General features: G+C 39.1%; 1 protein-coding gene across 1 annotated transcript in view; it reads right to left on the reverse strand.

Moving 5' to 3' along the window:
* The window catches only part of LOC126419040 (rabphilin-3A), a 1,076,902-nt gene that overhangs the window by 98,025 nt on the left and 959,041 nt on the right, over window positions 1–19,836 (reverse strand). The window contains exon 12 of the mRNA XM_050086103.1: window positions 2,729–2,975. Coding sequence (XP_049942060.1) covers window positions 2,729–2,975 — 247 coding nt within the window. The remainder of the gene's footprint in view (window positions 1–2,728; window positions 2,976–19,836) is intronic.

Genomic DNA, 19,836 nt, shown 5'->3' on the forward strand with positions numbered 1-19,836 from the left:
CCTGATTGTCTTATTGTCTCATCCCAGTCCACTCTGGTGGCTGCCAAGAGCCTGCTTTCCTGGTTGCTGCACTTCTCTGAGATGGTTGCACCATCTGCCTCAAGGGGGAAGGAGTCACCACACATTCAGCCACCACACTTGTGGATATGCTTCCAGGCCAGGTGTGGCACCAACATTATCTCAGGCTGCTGTCTGCTTACAGATTCATTGAGCAGTTTACCACCAAGCCTCCTGCAACCACCATTACATGATGTGCAGATCATGGTAAATAGCACTGCTGTCTTAGGCACCTACTTGTGTTCACTGGCTCACATGTTCTCATGACAGTGCCCGTGTTCCTCTGCAGTGAGTACTTAGCAATCCACTGAGCCCTTGACAGTCAGTTCAGCTGTGGCCTACAGACAGTTCGCCAGCCCCACCTGAGACTATATTCCATACCCTGACACCTGCCACTGCTGCTACCCAACTGACAGTGCTGCCCTATGCTTTCACAACACTCCCAGTTTCTGCCATGTGACCACCACTCCAGAAGACCTTGTTTTGTTAGCTACACACTGCTACCAATGATTGTGGAATTTGTCCTAGTGGGCACTGACTATGTATTGTCACATAAGATTATTTCCATTGTTTTCCTGTATTATCACAGGACATTGCTATGTGGACCTTTGTCCTCAAACTGTAATGACTTTAGTCAGTAAACAAATGATGTGACTTCAAGCTTGCCTTTTAGTCACTACCTTAGTAAACAACTTGGCAGGTCGCTTTAAGGTCTTCAAGGATGTAGAGTATGGCATAAGATATATCACACACAAATGTGCAAATGCTGACACGCACACACACACACACACACACACACACACACACACACACACACACACACACACGTTCCCTTGATAACTGCTCTCTAAACTCCATGGTTAAATCGTCATTTACAATTCTGTGGTAAAATATTTTTCTTCTGCAACCTGAAACTACCTGGTCAGTATATCTTATTGTTAAAATTTTATCATCATGATCAGATAAACTATTGACCATTGGTTTTACATCTAATGACTATAGGTTGTTGGGTATAAAAACAAATTGACAGTGGCTATTGCATTATGCCTTCAGCCCTCACAGGGAATTTTACTGTGGGAAATAATACAAAACTGGGAATCAACGATCCTAGGTATCCTGTCATTGCCATGTGATAGAAAATCAACATTAAAGTCCACACAAATAATGATTCTCCAGTTAAGTCTGTGTACGATTATTAAAACTGTCTCTACATGCTTTATTAAGCTTAAGATATTTATCCTCTTAATTAAAACTTTGTTGAACATCTTGCTTAGGTGATGGTCAACAGCATGTGCACATTTTACAAAATGCATAACATTGTTCTGTCTGTGATAATGTTATTTTTTCTGCTACTTGTTTCAGTTCCAATGAATTTAGTTGATACTCAGCAAAAAAAGAAAGGAAAAAAAAGGATCATTTGGTATTGTCACAGTGTCTACTTTTGTATGTTGTACAGCTCCCCTTCGGTGAGGGTTTAAAACTGAAACCAGTAGCAGAATAAATAACATTATCATAGACAGCACAATGTTATGCATTTTGTAAAACTTTATCGCAAGGGGAATTCTATTGATACTGAACAATAACACAAAGGGGACTGAAGAAAAAAAAGTGCTAAGAACTAAGAGAACACACTATGTTCTTACACATCAATTGTATACAACTGAGAACACAATGGCTCTTTTGCATAATTGCAAATGTAAAATTATTGAGTAACATCCACCACTAATATATACCTACTGATTTCCACCACTTCATTTTTCAATGAAGTTTCTGACATGACATTTTGACAGGAATGCTCTCATATATTTACACTTTACAGTTTCCATATAATGGTGGCTTGCTCATTGAATCTTAACATGAGAATCTAAGAAATGGTGCCTTGTGATAGTAATCAACTGAAACCTCTGCAGTAAATATTACTGTAGTCATTGTAGAAGATTCTGTTTTTTATTATATCTAACAAGGCATCTTGTCACTGTTCTTATTACTCTGCACTGAAAGATTGACTTATTTAGTTATAAATAAGATTATCATCTGGCTGACAGATTAGATTACTCCACTTATGCCTTTAGGTAGGATTTATTACTCAGTTTTTTCCACAAAAGCAATTACTTTAGTATTGAAATGAAATGTAATATTAGAATGTTGTTGTCAGCGTAGTAGGAGCAGAAGTTGACTATTGTTAAATTTATTTGAGGTGTTAAAGTATCTCTGCTGTCAATTCAACAAAATTGCAGGTAGTAGACATGTAGTTACGTCTTTCACAAATAATGCTTTCTGTAAATACAAACTTAACTCTCTAATGATTATCATTTAATTTTTTATCACAGAGGTATTTCAAGACAGGTAGAGAACCATATTACCTCCTCCTACATCACTCTCATGTCTATATTTAATTAGTCTGAATTTGTAACATACATTTTAAATAGGTAGGAAATGTAAAAATGTAATTATATGTAGGATGTTACTGATACTCTGAAAACATGAACAGCATTTCAGTTCATGGAACAATATACCAGACACAGTTCAACAGTAATTTGCTTATCTTCTATTTATCACTACATTTAAGGCTAAGAGAAAGTTACTTTTTATATTTCTGTTTGTTTCTAGGTTACCTCATCTTTGAAGTGATTCCACAGATTTGACTACAATACTTAATATAACTACTCACATGTGGCTGGAACTTGGAGAACGCTGTGCTGAATAGGATGCGACTTCAGGTCCCTCTGTAATACTGTTTGGAACTGTTGCCTCCCAGAGTGAATTGCTGGCACTGAGAGAATTTGTTGTCATTCCCATCAAACTCTGCTGTCGCATAATTTCTGGCTGGTTAATGCTGCTTTGCCTGCTGTACATGACACTGGACATACTTGCAGTCTCAGATTGATAAAAATCTGTGCTAGCACCAAGGTATGCCACTGTGTGAGACAAGAAAGAAACAAACCAGAAAACTTAGATAGTGTATTCTCCATAATATACAAGTCAGTTAAATTTGTTAAATTTCATGAGACTGCTATTTAATTTATACTGCTTGTGGTGTAGCATGGATAGACTAGGTAGCAGAAAGGAAGGTAGTCAACAGGGGCTAGTTCTCATTGCCACAAGGTATTTTCCTTTATTTCACCAACAGTTAGGCCATTAGATATGATATTCCTTTTATGATGCATTCAATATCCACTTTATATTTTTGTTTCATAGGCACTGATTTCAAAGTGAAATGCCAAAAAGGTCATAGAATATTTAAGGAGGTGATTTCTGTTACTGAGTAGTTTTGTGGGTCGTGAGAACTTATGACGTTGCCACTGATAACAACATAACTAAAGTTACTCTTACTACCAACATGATGGAAATACAACAATGGCAACCAGATAATATATTTATCTGGTCATCACAATACTGATGATTACTACGAACCAACATCTTTATAAGAATACAAGATAAATAACCTACAAAACAATATCTGTGGACACTGCTGGAATTAAAAGATTAAGGAATGAGTATTTACACCAACATATTTGAAAACTGAAACAAATGAGTGATAACTGAAATTAATTTTAAGCCCCAGATTGCATCCCTGACAATACACAAATGATTTGGATTGCAAGACTGTACATGTCTTAGTGAATGCAATTTGGAATGGCACCTGCACATAATGCAGCCAGAGACTCTAAATCTTGTGGTGTGAATTGAAAGGATGTCTGGATATGTCCCTAAGGTATCACACATCTTACACTTTCTACATGAGTTTCTATTGCATCAACACAATTGCTCAAGGACTGTGATGGATAGCTTTCTGACCAGTCACATCAGCCATATCTTAAACACACTTGGTGTGTAAGATGTCAGAATATGTACAGACATGGAATCAGGGTTGCATATTTTTCTCAGACAATGTACAGACATGCTATCAGTGATGCCTATTGTTGTTCAGAACAGGTTTCCACAGTCTTTGCCATATGTGGCTAGGTAGTTCCCTGCTGAAATATGGCTTGTGGAGTTGCTTCTAGGAGAAGCAGTAGATTGTGCTTGGAAACCTTCCTGACATACTGAATTTATTCAGGTATAAAGGAATCAAGAACACTTCTTAGTTAGTTAGTTACATGTCCCATGGCTTAAACTGCATACTAGATCCTAATGCTGTGGAACAAGTCATTTTACATTCCCACTTCTTTCTTTCTTTTTCTAGTTCCTACCCCACTTTTTACATGTTACAGTGACAGAAATTCTCCTATAGAATAGAAGGCCTTGTCGAGGAGAAATTTTCTCAGTTGGTTTTCAGATTTTTCTTCATAGTCTGTCAGACATTTATATCACTGGGTCAGTGATCAAAAACTTTTGTTGCAGCATTTGTTCTGCTTGAACTGTTCTGGTTTATTTACAAGAAACTTCATAAGGGAATAAATATACTGTGAAGCAATACTGTGAATCCCCAACTCCTGTCCGCAGCTCGTGGTCGTGCGGTTGCATTCTCGCTTCCCGTGCCCGGGTTCCCAGGTTCGATCCCTGGTGGGGTCAGGGATTTTCTCTGCCTAGTGATGACTGGGTGTTGTGTGATGTCCTTCGGTTAGTTAGGTTTAAGTAGTTCTAAGTTCTAGGGGACTGATGACCATAGATGTTAAGTCCCATAGTGCTCAGAGCCATTTGAACCATTTGAAGCCCAACTCCTTAAACACATATCTACAAGATTATTGTGGGTGATCACCACATATTATTCTTGCAGCTCATTTTTGCATAATGAAGACTTGCTTTCTTAAAGATGAATTGCCCCAGAACATTATTCCATATGACATTATTGAATGAAAATATGCAAAATATGTCAACCTACTAATTTGTCTATCCTCAAGATCTTCAGTGATCCTAAGTGCAAATGTGGATGAAATAAATTGTTTGAGGAGTTCCAAAATGTTATTTTTCCTAATTACATTCTCATCAATATGAACACCTAAGAGTTTTGAAGTTTCCACCCTGCTTGTTATTTCCTCATCATGTGTTACACTTTTTATTTAAGTAGTGCCCATAGATACGCAGAACTGTATATGTTGTGTCTTTTTATAATTCAGATTGAGACCATTCACAGAAAATTAGTCAGTGACACTTTTAAGAACACTGTTTACCATTTTTTCTATTTCAATATAATAGAGGGAAACATTCCACGTGGGAAAAATTATATATATAAAAAAAGATGAGGTGACTTACCGAACGAAAGCGCTGGCAGGTCGATAGACACACAAACAAACACAAACATACACACAAAATTCAAGCTTTCACAACAAACTGTTGCCTCATCAGGAAAGAGGGAAGGAGAGGGGAAGACGAAAGGAAGTGGGTTTTAAGGGAGAGGGTAAGGAGTCATTCCAATCCCGGGAGCGGAAAGACTTACCTTAGGGGGAAAAAAGGACAGGTATACACTCGCACACATATATGTCTGCTTGTGTCTGTATGTGTGGATGGATATGTGCATGTGTGCGAGTGTATACCTGTCCTTTTTCCCCCTAAGGTAAGTCTTTCCGCTCCCGGGATTGGAATGACTCCTTACCCTCTCCCTTAAAACCCACTTCCTTTCGTCTTCCCCTCTCCTTCCCTCTTTCCTGATGAGGCAACAGTTTGTTGCAAAAGCTTGAATTTTGTGTGTATGTTTGTGTTTGTTTGTGTGTCTATCGACCTGCCAGCGCTTTCGTTCGGTAAGTCACCTCATCTTTTTTTATATATATAATTTCTTCTATTTCTATATGTATGCATGGATTGATTGCAGTATTAGTGCTATCTACAAAAAGAACTAATTCTGCTTGTTGTACATTAGACAGAAGATCATTTACCTATACGAGGAACAATAGTGGACATAAGGCTGAGCCCTGGGGTACCACATATGTGGTTTCTCCCCAGTCAGAATTATGCCCCCAGACTATATTGCTTGAATTACTAAGTACAACTTCCTGTGTTCTTCTGGTTGACATGAGATTATCCATTGGTGGCCTATCCAAGGAGAGTACCACCCCCACCCCTCCAGCCTCTGAATAAAAATAAAATAAAAGTAATAAAAAATACAGAATTATTTTTTCAGAGCTACATATTTTCAATTTTTTTACAAAACAACCTTATCTCCTTCAAAATATTCTCCATTATAACTAATACATTTGTCCCACTGGTGCTTCCACAGTTCAAAACATTTTTTGCAGTCATCTTTAGAAATGCCTAGCAGCTCCTCCCTCGTTGTTTCTTTTTTATTTTTTAGTGTTGTTGACTCAGTGTTCTTTCATACCCCCTTCCATGCATGGATATGAGAAAAAGTCAGACAGAGCCAGGTCAGGTGAGTAAGTCGCATTGGGCAGCATTAAGTGATTCGACCTGATGTTCCTTTTGATTGTCAGTCAGAACCTGAGGAACAAGCTTGGCAGCAACATTTTTCATTCCCAAATATTCTGTTACAATTCACAGAGATGAGCTCCAAGATAACCCACTAATCTCTGACAGTTGATCAATTGACTGTTGACTGTCTGTGAACACAAACTCTCAAATTTTTCAATATTTTCATTGATTTGGGCAGTTGATGGACATCCAGATTGAGGTTTGCCATCAATCAACATGTCACCATTTTTAAATTGAGCAAACTACTAATACACTTGCATTTTTCCCATAGCATCATCTTGGTAAGTTGTTTCCAACATTAAAACAGTGTCAGCAGCATTTTTGCTGAATGGAAAATAAAATTTCACAGCTGCATCTTGTTCACTTAAACTTGCCATCATAAAAAATGAAACAAGAACAAAACAACACTAGTAAAAACAATCACTTCAGACAAACAGGACAAGCCAGGTTGACAACACAGGCAGCACTGAACTGGCAACGAGTTGTGCTCTACACGCCTAGTGGCAGAAACATGTACTACACAAGCTCCGCCCATGGCAATGTCACTATGTTTTTTTTCTGTCTTTTTTTTTTCGTTTCCATTTTTTTTGGTGGTGGGGGGTGGGGGGGGGGGGGAGAGGTACTCCCTCATACCATCAATTCCATAAAACATCAATTTATCTAGGAGAATACTATGAGTCACACAGTCAGATGCCTTAGATAGGTCACAGGAAATACCAACTGGTATTGCCCTATTGACACTTAAGATGAGCCCACTTTGCATGTGTCCATTCAGTGATATAGGGTACAGAGTGTTGTCAACCAGAGTAGCTCCTAAAGTGCATACAGCCATCACTGTATAGGCTTAAGTGAGACACATCCAAAAATACTCCTGTTTTGCTCTCTGCTTGCCTGTCAGATCACTTATATCCTCATTTTAGTCTGAGCAGTTCATGGTTTCTGAATAATGGGAGCTGACACAACAGAATGTGTGTTACCGGTCTAGCCTGTAACAACAGATCCATATATGTTGGAGGACTCAAGCATCAAGCAAACACTAAGGAAAAAATGCTGTATTGTTCATTTTACCCAGATAGAAATCAGTCATTACTTGGGTCACACTGAGTGGCTTTATATGACACTGTTTCATCCCTTTGACCATTCATTGCTGTGTAGCAGCATGCCCATACAAGGTGAAATAATATTGTATGACACTCATTTCCTGCAGATTGACCATTCTCTCTTTTTCAAACTCATTTTAATTCTGATACTGTTTCATTTAATGTTGACAACGCATACTGGCATATTTCCTGCTGCTGCTTTGTTTGGTAGCTCTTCACTGAATGAGCCTGATAAAACACCAACCTTTCTGGTGACACATGAGTGGGTATGCTGAACACACTCCATATCTTTGTATTCTTAATCACTTATTGCCGGTACACTGTTCCATACATTCTTATAGTTGTGATTGGATTCAGTCATTCCTTCTGAATTATACATTACTGTATATGAACCACTCTTTCAAATAGTCAGAAGACATGTGTTGTCCTTTTATAATAAACTGTCTTGAAATTCAGATGAACTGGTAAATATTTTTCTTGCAACTGAAATCCTTGAGCAAATATTTGCTGGCAGTCAAAGTTGATAAAAGACAAAGTGGACAATGATAGAGAGAATGTGAAAGATTGTTGACATAAATTGATGAATAGAAGAAAATTCCCTTCTTGTTACAAAATGCCTTTGTGCAGAGATATAATACCAACCATCTTAAACTTTCAAAATAGTGTCAAATGATTTATTCAATTTCCATTACTTATTCACATTATGTGTCTGTCTCCATAGCCAAGTCGACAATTCCTAGTACTGCCAAGCATCTTTCCTTCTTGGGAGAAATATAATGTGGTTCACTTAGTCTCGTGGAACAACTGCAGAGCTACATGAAAGAGAACCAGCAGTTCTAGTTTTAAAAGCTGACACTGATGGTCAAGAGAACAAGACCAGTGTGATATTCAAATGCCCTTCAAATATTGCTATTTCTGGGAATGAAACTGAAGTAGTTCAGCAACACTATGTGGTTTTCTGAGCAACAGAGTAAAGTCACTTCACAATGAAATGCAAGTTTATACATTGAAGCACCAAATAAACTGGTAAAGGTATGCATACTCAAATACAGACATGTAAACAGGCAGAATATGGCACTGAGGTTGGCAACACCTATATGAGACAACAAGTGTCTGGTGCAGTTGTTAGATTCGTTACTACTGCTACAGTGGCAGGTTATCAAGATTTAAGTGAGTTTGAACATGGCATTATAGTCAGTGCACAAGCAATGGGGCATATCCTCTCCGAGGTAGTGATGAAGTGGAGATTTTCTTTATGGCCATTTCACAAGTGTAACGTGAATATTAGGAATCTGGTAAAAGATCAAAGCTTCGACATCACTGTGGCTGGAAAAAGATGCTACAATAACAGGACCAATGATGACTGAAGAGAATTTTTCAATGTGACAGAAGTGCAACCCTTCAGCATATTGCTGCAGATTTCAATTTTGGCCCATAAGAATGTGTCAGTGTGTGAGCCATTCAACGAGACATCATCAATATGGGCTTTCAGAGCCAAAGGCTCACCTATTGATAACTGCATGACACAAAGCTTTGCACCTCATCTGCACATTTGACAGTTGATGAGTGGAAACATGTTGCCTGGTTGGACAAATCTTGTTTCAAATTGTATCAAGCAGACGGACGTGTATGGGTATGGAGACAATACTATGAATCCATGGACCCTACATGTCGGCAGGGGACTGTTCAAGCTGGCAGAGGCTCTGTAATGGTGTGGGGAATGTGCAGTTGGAGTGATGTGGGACCCCTGATAAGTCTAGACATGACTGACAGGTGACACGTACATAAGCATCCTGTCTGATCAGCATCCATTCACATCCATTGTGCATTCTGATGGATATGGGCAATTCCAGCAGGATAATGTGACACCCCACAAGTCCAGAATTGCTACAGAGTGGCTCTAGGAATACTCTTCTGAGTTTAAACACTTTTGCTGGCCTCCAAACTCCCCAGACATGAACATTATTGAGCATATCTGGGATGCCTTGTAACATGCTGTTCGGCAGAGATCTCCATCCCTTCATACTCTTATGGATTTATGGGCAGCCCTGTAAGATTCATGGTGTCAGTTCCCTCCAGTCGAGTCCATTCCACATCGTGTTGCAGCACTTCTGCATGCTCGTGGGGGCCCTACATGATATTAGGCAGGTGTATCTGTTCCTTTGGCTCTTCAGTGTATATTCTTCATTACTCCTTTTGTATGGCTGGATTTTATTGTTGGCTCCATTTTTTGTACTGTTCAGAGTGAAACAAGTGATTAGTTTAGTAAGAGAGATCAAGGTATCTTTGTTTCTGGAAATAAATGTTGAACTGGGTACAGGAGGTAGGACTGTGCGGGCAGCAGAACATAAATTACTTGAATTACTTTTTGTGGGTACTGAAAAGGATCTCTTTGCATGTTTCAAATGTTTAATCTCAGTATCTGTGTTCTAGTACTCAGAATAATTATGATAAACAGTGTAAAGAAACCTGAAAATAAAATGATAAATCAAACAAAAGTCAAGAAAGGTGCATGCAAACAGTGGAATGTACCACATTAGATTTAAAGCAATATAAAAGAACACTGTTGCCTGTTCATATAAAATTCTTGGAAGCAATAACATCTATTATACATTCCTGTTTTTTGTATTAATGAGTATTTATCATTTAACATAGAACAAACTGTGTCATGTGGAAGTTGTTTTGCATACAGAAAGCAACATATGCTATTTCTAAAAGTCCTCGAAAGTAAGAATGCATTTGTAAATTCAGGTCTGAGTAATTTCAAACAATGCTATCTGTCATTAATAAGCTACCTACATACAGCAGATTAAAAGAGGTAACAACTGCTAAATTTAAGCACTTTCTATTTCTTAGAATGGTTAGTGTCTAATAATTATACTTCTCAAGCTAGAAGATATATATGTTTAACAAACAGTCCTAGAAAATCATAGCTAACAAAAGGGGCCAATCATAAACAGGTGCTTCATAGGGAATATCAGTACTGAAAACAAGTGACAATATTGAATGTCTTACTACATATTATGTTAGTTTTTCATATAGAGTATCATTTGTATAGTGCTCACACACAAGTATATCTAGAAAAGATAATGAAACAGAAAATGCACACAAACTGAAGCAGCAAGCAGAAAATACAACAACTGAAAACAAAATTCAGGAATTAACATGAAGGAAAGATAAATAGCATAAATGAAACTATAGTTCATTCAGTACAAGTACATATATAGTAACTCATAATATTCATTTGTACTTGTTTATTTGTTTTTCAAGAGATGAGAGACAACACAGGAGCGTGGAAGATAGAGCAAAAGATTAAACAGTCTAGGATTTAAAAAAAAAAAAATGATAACAGGGGAAGCAGGGTAAAAGAAATTTATATGGCAGATATAAATAGCATTTTCACTCACCAGTTAACTGAAACTACTCACCTGTTGTGTCTCTCATCTCATGAAGGGCAACCTTTATTTCCTGAAACTTCAGTGATCAATATCAGTCACTATGTTTGTGTACACCAGTAACACTTTTAATTATATGTTGGGTCAACAAAATGTTTCTTCTAATTTCCATAATGGCAGCAAGTGCTTTATATCTACATGTATCTAAGCTACCAAGTCAAAAATTTCCTAATGAACTTGCCACCAGTAAAGTTCTGTTTTTTTCTTGTGCTAGGTGACTTAAGTCCATCAGTCCTGTCATGCTAAATTTGAATATAATCAAATAGATATGTATTATGTACAATTCATGGGCCACTAAGACAAGATTTTGTGTGAATCTCAAACTTTCACCATTTCAAGACAATGACTTTTGCAAAGTAGAAAAAAGTAAATACTCACTGATATGTTGTATGCTTCCCTATTACTCACAGAACATAATACTGGGATTAAATTACAACTGTGTTGTTGATTCACTGATAGATCACCTGATCAAAAATCCCACAGAGAAGGGTAAACACTATCAGACTCAGTGACACTTTCTTCCAGAAAAAAAGGAAAAGATAAGCTATTCAGAAAAATTGGCTGTTTCAAAGAATAGATATTGTTATTTTTGATGTTGTCCTTGTCCTTTTTTGCAGTGTCCCTTTGACTGCAGAATCTAAATGGCTGCCCTACATTATTCTCTAAAGTGTACCTTTTCCTGAATAGCTTATCCTATCTTTTTCCAAATGAAAGGGCCTTGTCCATGAGAACTTTTCAGTAGTCTTCTTTCTGTGTGAGATGATTTGATGCCACATTGAAAGCACACGAACTTTAAAATTTGCATTTGGTTATAATTTTAAGATAAGCATCATGGTGAATACCTCAGTTACATCCAAATAATGAACTGCTAGAGATATTCTGATTTTCAGTCGTTCTTTAAATACAGTCCTACTATGAGCAACATCATTTACAGGGTGTCATGAAATCTCCTCTGCCATATGTTCACAAATTTTTTAAGTATAATCATTTAACCCAATAGTAATTTGATGAATGTTAAATTGTCCTACACTTTTTTCTGTCTCTTACCATTATGATCATTTTTGTATATCTGTAAACCTAAGCACTCACTAACTTAATGCTGTGTATTCGAAGCTTTGATTTTTCTATACAATTTTAATCTTTGCTCCCATTTTTGTTGCCAAATTAACTAGTTCTTTAGGCCAAACTCCTTGTTTTATCCATGCTCTATTTTGCAGATCTTTAATGTTGTTTGAAAGACATTTTAATATGCAAACGAAAGTTCTTATTTATTTTGTTGTCTAACAAAACTAAATTAATACTTTTGTTCATATACAGACATGTCTATCATTGTGGTTGTGTTAAAGTATGTGGTATGACTAATTCCATATTTGCAAGCTGTTGATTCACTGGACATTAAGAGACCATTGAATATTAATTTACTATATTTGGAGAAGACTTTATATTGTATTCCATAACTAACTTATGTAAGTTTCACATTTCAGACTGTCTCAAAATGCTATGTAGAAATGTAAACACAACTGCATCAGTTGTTCAAGTGGCTGGTGCAACATCATTCCAGTGTTAGTTTTGGTGTAACAAAAGTCTGAAAGATTACCACTGTTATATATTTTTGTCATGGATGCCATCTCGCACGGTAAAGTTATGACTAATGTCCAGATAAAATGGAACAGCAATCAGTCTTGAGACTGACAGAACATCATAAAAATTGAATACCATGAAACTGTTATGAAACTGTTATTGTAAGAGGCAGTCAAATGAAAATGAGACAGATTGAAGAAGTAAGTAAACCATTTATTATTTCAAATGTAATAGCTACAACTATTAATATGTTTATCTCACTGTGAGACAAGATGGTCAGTGCTATCATGGAAAAATGTTTTCAGTTGCCTGTGGAACCATGATTTTATGCAGGCATGCACCTCTTTGTACAAAGCAAAGCAATGGCCATAAATGTCTTTCTTCAGGGCTCCAAAAATATGGAAATTACATAGGGAGAGACTGGGACTGTTTGGAGGATGTGTAAGGCCATTCCATCAAATCTTCTGCTGTGTAGTTAAAACGGTCTTGACAAAAGGTGGGTGAGAATTATTCTGAAACAGAACTGTGCCATATGTCAACATCAATTGGAATTTGGACTTAATGGCACACTTCAGTTTTTGCAAAGTGATGATATGATGTGTCTGTCCTGGCCTACTGCTGTCTACCAATGACAACTTATCTTCTCAGAATAATTTATTGCTTACGAATAGATGCACACTTGACATACTGTGGTCACCTTACACAGCAGAATTTGGGCATGGATTTCACTTCCTGACACTATTTCTGAAACAGCAGTAAACCTCACTGTACCTCTTTCCTGCCCTCCGTAATGAAGCTGGATACATGCATGACTCACAGACTTCATGTGCAGCGCATTTAACAGGATAATGACATAGTGGTGACTGCACATGTTGTTCTTTTCTGATACACAATAAAGGGGATGTCTATACATGCCTACCCGCTTTACCAGTGTCCTCACCAAGCTGATTATACAGGGTGAAGTGAAATTTGTGGAGTCAGGCTTCACAGTGTGACTTCTCACATACCAGCCATAAAAAAATGTCAGTCACAAAATTTTGTCTGGCGAGTACATCCGGCAGAAAAAGGATGTGAACAAGTGGCAGTCTGGCAACACTGTACCACATGTATGGTAACTACCTGTGTTAGTAGATGTTAATTGTGCTGTACAGTTCGTGCAGTGGATAGAGTTTTGGGTTAGCATGCAGGAGGTTGATGGTTCAATCCTGGGATGAGGCATATGTTTTTTATTTGGTAAATGTAATCCATGTGGTATGGTATCTGGCATCTACAATTGTAGAAATGGAAGATTGGTCAGCTTTGAAAGAAACCCTTTCCACATTGTGGGTGTGAATTTATTTGCACCATTTCATCTATTAGATGCAAAAACTATTTTGTTTGTACCCTTCTCCAGTGATCCCATAGATTAGTACCAACTATTATTCTTGCCTTGTTCAGGTCCATTACATTTTGTTAGGGCCTTATGTTACCAGTAGGACTAGCAACGTGCTTTGCAAATAATGTCCAAACTCGGTTACTATTTGTATGTGTTATCGCCATGGTTCCACTAATAATACCTTTCAACATTGATTCTGTTAACCACATGTTGTTTAGTATGTATCTCAATGCATTATTATTATTATTATTATTATTATTATTATCATTATCATTATTATTATTATTATTTCTATTACTATCCTATCAATGGGATTGTGGAAATATCACATCTGTTACCATTAGGAAAACTGCATAATTTGAAATTGAACATTTCACAATAAGCGGTGTCAGGATGAAACATGCTGAACAATATCTGTGAGAGGGATAATGCGTGTTAGGTGGAACAGCACACAGGACTGACGGTGTGTTTATACTGTATGTGCTGTCCATCATACAGGGACTAGTTGTGACCAGAGTAACAAGCCCATGACAGACTACAATGTAGATGCATACAAGTATCGAATTTTCTCATTGTAAACCTCTAAATCAGTGTGGCGGCATACGCAAACGATGAATATGTGGATATACTTCTGGTCCTTGGTGCATCTAATAATCGGGTTGGTGTTGCCGCTCATGAATATGCTGCTAGATATCCTCATCGACACCATCCAGACACAAAAGTGTTTCATCATCTGTAGCTGCACCTTCGGGAGTCAGGTCCTCTCCTTCCACCACTGTGTGACAGAGGTCAGCCATGGACTTACTGTACTTCACCTACTGAAGAAGCTACTCTGGAGGTCATACACCAAGAACCTCAGCAAATAAATGTAGCATAGCAAGGCAGCTGCATGTCTCGCAGTGCATGGTCATTAATGTGCTGCACGAGCATGGGCTGCATCCCTATCATTATACTTTCATGCAACACCTGCATCCTGCACATCGCCATCAGTGGATGGAATTCTGTGAATGGTTCCAACAACAACAGTAAGCAAACGATGACTTCATGAATGGTAGGATGAAGCAGCATTCACTTGTGAGGGTGTCTTCAATATGCACAATGTCCACCATTGGTGTGAGGTTGACCCGCACGTCACCCATGACCGTGGATATCAAGTTCACTTTGGTATCAATGTCTGGGCCGGAATATTGGATGACAGGTCTTTTGGCCCCTACATGTTGCTTGAACAGTTGACTGCATGAAGATATCATGCATTCCTCGCAAATTATCTGCCTGATGCACTTGAAAACGTTCCACCACATGTTCGGCAGAGGATATGGTTCCAACACGGTGGTGCACCTCCACACTTTGGAATTAATTTGCGACAGTATTTGGACAGAACATTTCCAGGTAAATGGCTTGGACGTGGAGGTCCAGTTGTACAGGCACTGGATTCACCTGATCTAAATCCCTGGATTTCTACCTGTGGGGACACCTGAAGGAGCACATGTACTCTAGTCCACTGACGAATATGGAAGAACTGGTAGCGCGTGTTCATGCTCCTCTTGTTACTGTGGACTGATATTTGGTGTGAAGGGTCCAGAGCTGTATGATCCGGCGGGTTGCGCAATGTTTGGACGTGCAGGGAGGTCGCTTTGAGCATCTGTTGTTCTGAGGACAACGTCCTCTGTTGTGAAGGTCATGCAGTCATTAATATGGACATTATTATTGTCACTGGCTGCTAATGTGCATTTGAGCACTCATATTACATGTAGTATAAATGACAAGTAGTGCTCTCTTATTGTACTGTGCTACCATCTTTAGCATCTCGAAATTGATATTGTTTTTGTAGTTATTCTGTGTTATGACAAGTCATTTGTTTCAACTATCTATTTCTTATTTGTCTAGCCACGTATTTGTTATGTTCAGCGTTACAAAATGTTGTACATTTAGGATACATGTGACCTGTGACCTAAGAAACGGTGTATATTACAGTATGAAATGTCAGGGGGGGGGGGGGGGGGGAAATAAAGATAAGAGAAAATGCGCCCTAACCCAGGTTCGAACCCTCAACCTACTGCATGCTAACCCAAAACTCTATCTACTACATTTTTTTTAACAAGACAATAATAAAGTGAGAAAGGAAAAAAAAACCATGAACATAGTCGAAAAACCACCACTAAGCTCGCATGATATGTATAAACAATGTTTATTTAGTTCCCTTTTGAATTTTGGTTTATTTTGTATTTTATATAAGTTTTTATATAGAACCTACAAGTAGAAAGGCAACAAATCAGATTATATTCTAAATTGTAAACCAAGAAAAATTCCAATATGATTTCAAGGATTTTATACGCTCATGTGTATATATACTTCATCTAGACATATTTTACAATAGAACTGGAGCGATACTGACTCAAAACACTGAACAAAACGGGCAGGTAAACTAGGAGAGAACAAACCGAAGCAAATCAGATGGGAAACATACATAACAAGAAGAACACCTACAATCAGAAAAATGAAATTAACCACACAAGATTCAACATGTTGGCGAAGAGCTCTCGACATCGAAGCATTCACAAGTATGTCCAGTAGTCCGTGATCATGTACTGCATGAAGTTCATGTGATCGTGCCCCTCGCCTTCTACAACGTAATGAACGGATGAACGAAATGTCACAGTAGCCACATAACAGTATGGGTTTTCGACCGTGGAAAGAAGGAAGAATCTATTCGCAATATGATGTACGTAGTGTATAAAGTCTCAGAAGATCGAGTAAGGAAGGTCAATTGCATGCTAAAAGACCAATTTGCCACATGACCTCCACAAGTAAAGTGATGTCGTATCGTATCTGTAGACACACAACGACGACATAAATCCGTGTCGCTAAGCCCAATACGGAAAAGTCGCTCGTTCGTTGGAATCAAGTTATTTACTACCTTATACCAAGAGGATGCTACACGATCGGCAATATCGGAAGGCTGACATTGCACCAAACTGTCGCCCAGTTTGTTTGCCACGATCCTCTTTCAAGGAGGTTCGGGAAAGGAACTGCTTTCCAACGAATGTGTAGGAATTTCATGGTGAGGACGGGTCTCCATAAAATGTCAGCCAATAAATATCTCACCATAAGATGGAAGTCACGAATGTATATTAACATATAATTTATCCGATAAACAACAATAGAGGGTTCAAGACTAGCAGGGCGGACACAGAGAAATAAACGAGACTTGAATGTGTGTTTCTTGAGTTATCATCAAAACCCGTACGTCGCACATATAGCATTGCGTCTTCCTTCGTATGTCAGCCAGGCCCAACCCCCCAAAGGAACGAGGCTTCATGGTCACCCCATGCCGTAAGCGAAAGATGTGTGTTTCCAATAAGAAACGACCAAACAGTTGCTATAGTTTCTTCGCCATCATCGAGAGAAGCGGATAAACTTGGGCCACGTACCGTAATAAGTTTTGCATAAAACTATCCAGTATTCGGACTTTCTGGAGCAGAGTAAGAGAACGCCTTTCATGCTCTAGTATCACTCCCTGAATTTTTGCCGTAACATATTTCCAGTTGAGCGTCGCCATTTTGAGTGGACAACGATTAATGATGATACCGAAAGACGTATGCTGATCCACAACAGTAGCCCATGGAACAATGGCATAATCAAAACCTCGCAAAGTAAGAAGCCTGCATTTACCTTCATTAAGTAGTGCACCTGAACTCCGAAAATAACCATCGATTGCAGCCTTAAGTCGAGGTACCTCCACAGAATTGTGGAGTAGAATCATCACGCGATCTGCGTATGCACGATCAACTATAGTCCCTCCGGAAAGCGTCCAACCTTTCAGATGGGATGCTAGCATCCGAAGTAGGGGCTCCAGAGACAACACAAACGAAGTCATTGACGGCGCGTTTCCTTGAGGCACTCCCCGTCGAATATTTATCGGGAGTGGGGTGGGCGGGAGAGGAGAGGGGGGGGGGGCGTCAGTTGGCCAGTAACAACCACCGATGCTGAAATATCCATAATCACATTTGAGAGCACTTGCCGTGTGACAACAGTAAAACCAACTGCCTTCAGAATTCGAAGCAAAAAGTCGTGATTAACACGATCAAATGCCTTATCAAAGTCTAGGAAAGCAAGGGCACAAGGGACGGACGTTACAGCAGCAACGGAAACCACGTCACGTCACACGACTATAGGAGCAAGAATGGTACGACCAGGTATTCAGCTTTGATATTTGGCAATAATCATCTCCATCAGAGCCGACATCCTACTATTAACTGCCCTCGCCACAGTCTTATAATCAGAGTTTAACAAGGTAATTGGGCGAAAGCTGTCACTTTGAACGAGATCGTCACTACTCTACCCTGTAACACTTTATTCAAGAGACGTAAAAGTAGCACCGAACAGCGGCCAAAAGCGCACGTAAAATTCCTTGGGAAGTTCATCCAGAGCCGGAGACTTTTGAAAAGACGACCCCACAATAAGTTTGTAAACTTACTCAGGCTGAAATGCAGCTAAGAGCGTTTCATTATGTTCAAGTGTAACTGTCGTATCCAAGATGCTGACTAGCGGGTCGTAAGGCGTTGCACTGGACTCATCGATGTCGTAGATGTCTACACAGTATTGGTGTAAGACACGCATTATATCAGCTTCCTCCGATACGACACGTCCATTATTTGTAATGAGACAATGAATACAAGCGCGTCGGCGACGGGTCTGATGCCGAAGCAAACGATATAAGGAAGTCAGTTCTTCCGTCACCAATGATCGTGGCTTGGACCGCATTTTCAACCCTTGCATTTGTATTCTTTTCAGGTTCAACAATTTTGCCTTTATACGCCTAACACCCGAGATTTGCAGAGGGGCGTGATCAGCAGAAGCATAAACGTTACGCAGTTTGGAATACTAATATTCGTAAGTTCTCCGAAAGTCTCGTGCTTTGGCAGCACAGAAAAGTATCGAAGTTGGCTTCAACCTAGGTTTTGCCATCTGTGTCCACCAGTCAAGGATGTATTCAAATGGTTCAAATGGCTCTGAGCACTATGGGACTTAATTTCTGAGGTCATCAGTCCACCAGGACTTAGAACTACTTAAACGTAACTAACCTAAGGACACGACACACATCGATGCCCGAGGCAGGGTCCGAACCTGCGACCGTAGCTGTCGCGCGGTTCCAGACTGTAGCGCCTAGAACCACTCGGCCACTCCGGCCGGCTCAAGGATGTATTGCGTCGTGCTGATCAATCTCTCACACGGCTCGCATCACGTCATCGAGTGAGGGGTCAGCTAGGTGAGTGGCGTTTAACACCCACGTAGTGCGAAACAAGTTGACTGGTTGCCATTCTAGATTGAGGATTGTAGTCACAGCACAGTGATCTGTAAAGGAAGCCGGGATGGCTTCAACATAGAGAATGAAATCGCGCAGGCAGTCTGAAAAGTAAAACCTATCTAACCGTCGACAGAAATTAAAATTTGGAGATTGATCTGCAGGAAGCAACACACAGTTAAAATCACCACTCAACATAATACCCGGAGGACTCTTAAGAAACAGATAAACAATATCCTCTTTATAAAAACGTGAACGATCCACTGCCCAACCGGTGCCAGAAGGAGCATATAAAAGAACCAAAGTAAGATCAAAAGGTTGACAACCTATGCCCCTGCCAGGATCCAACATTTCCACCTCAGCAATAGGAATGCCTTTGCGAAGGAATAAGGCGTTCCCCGTAGAATATTCGGGTGCTACATTAAAGATCACACGAAAACCAGGTAAGGAGAAATGCCTAAATAACACCTCCTGTAAGAAGACTATGTTCGCACGTCAATCATAAATGAATTTTAGCAGCGAAGCCAATCACATTTCTGATTACACACGATTAACGTTTAAGGAAAGGAACGTGTAGGCTTGAGTCATTGATCACAG

The sequence above is a fragment of the Schistocerca serialis genome, chromosome 9 (assembly GCF_023864345.2).
Source record: "Schistocerca serialis cubense isolate TAMUIC-IGC-003099 chromosome 9, iqSchSeri2.2, whole genome shotgun sequence".
NCBI classification, from domain to species: Eukaryota; Metazoa; Arthropoda; class Insecta; order Orthoptera; family Acrididae; genus Schistocerca; species Schistocerca serialis.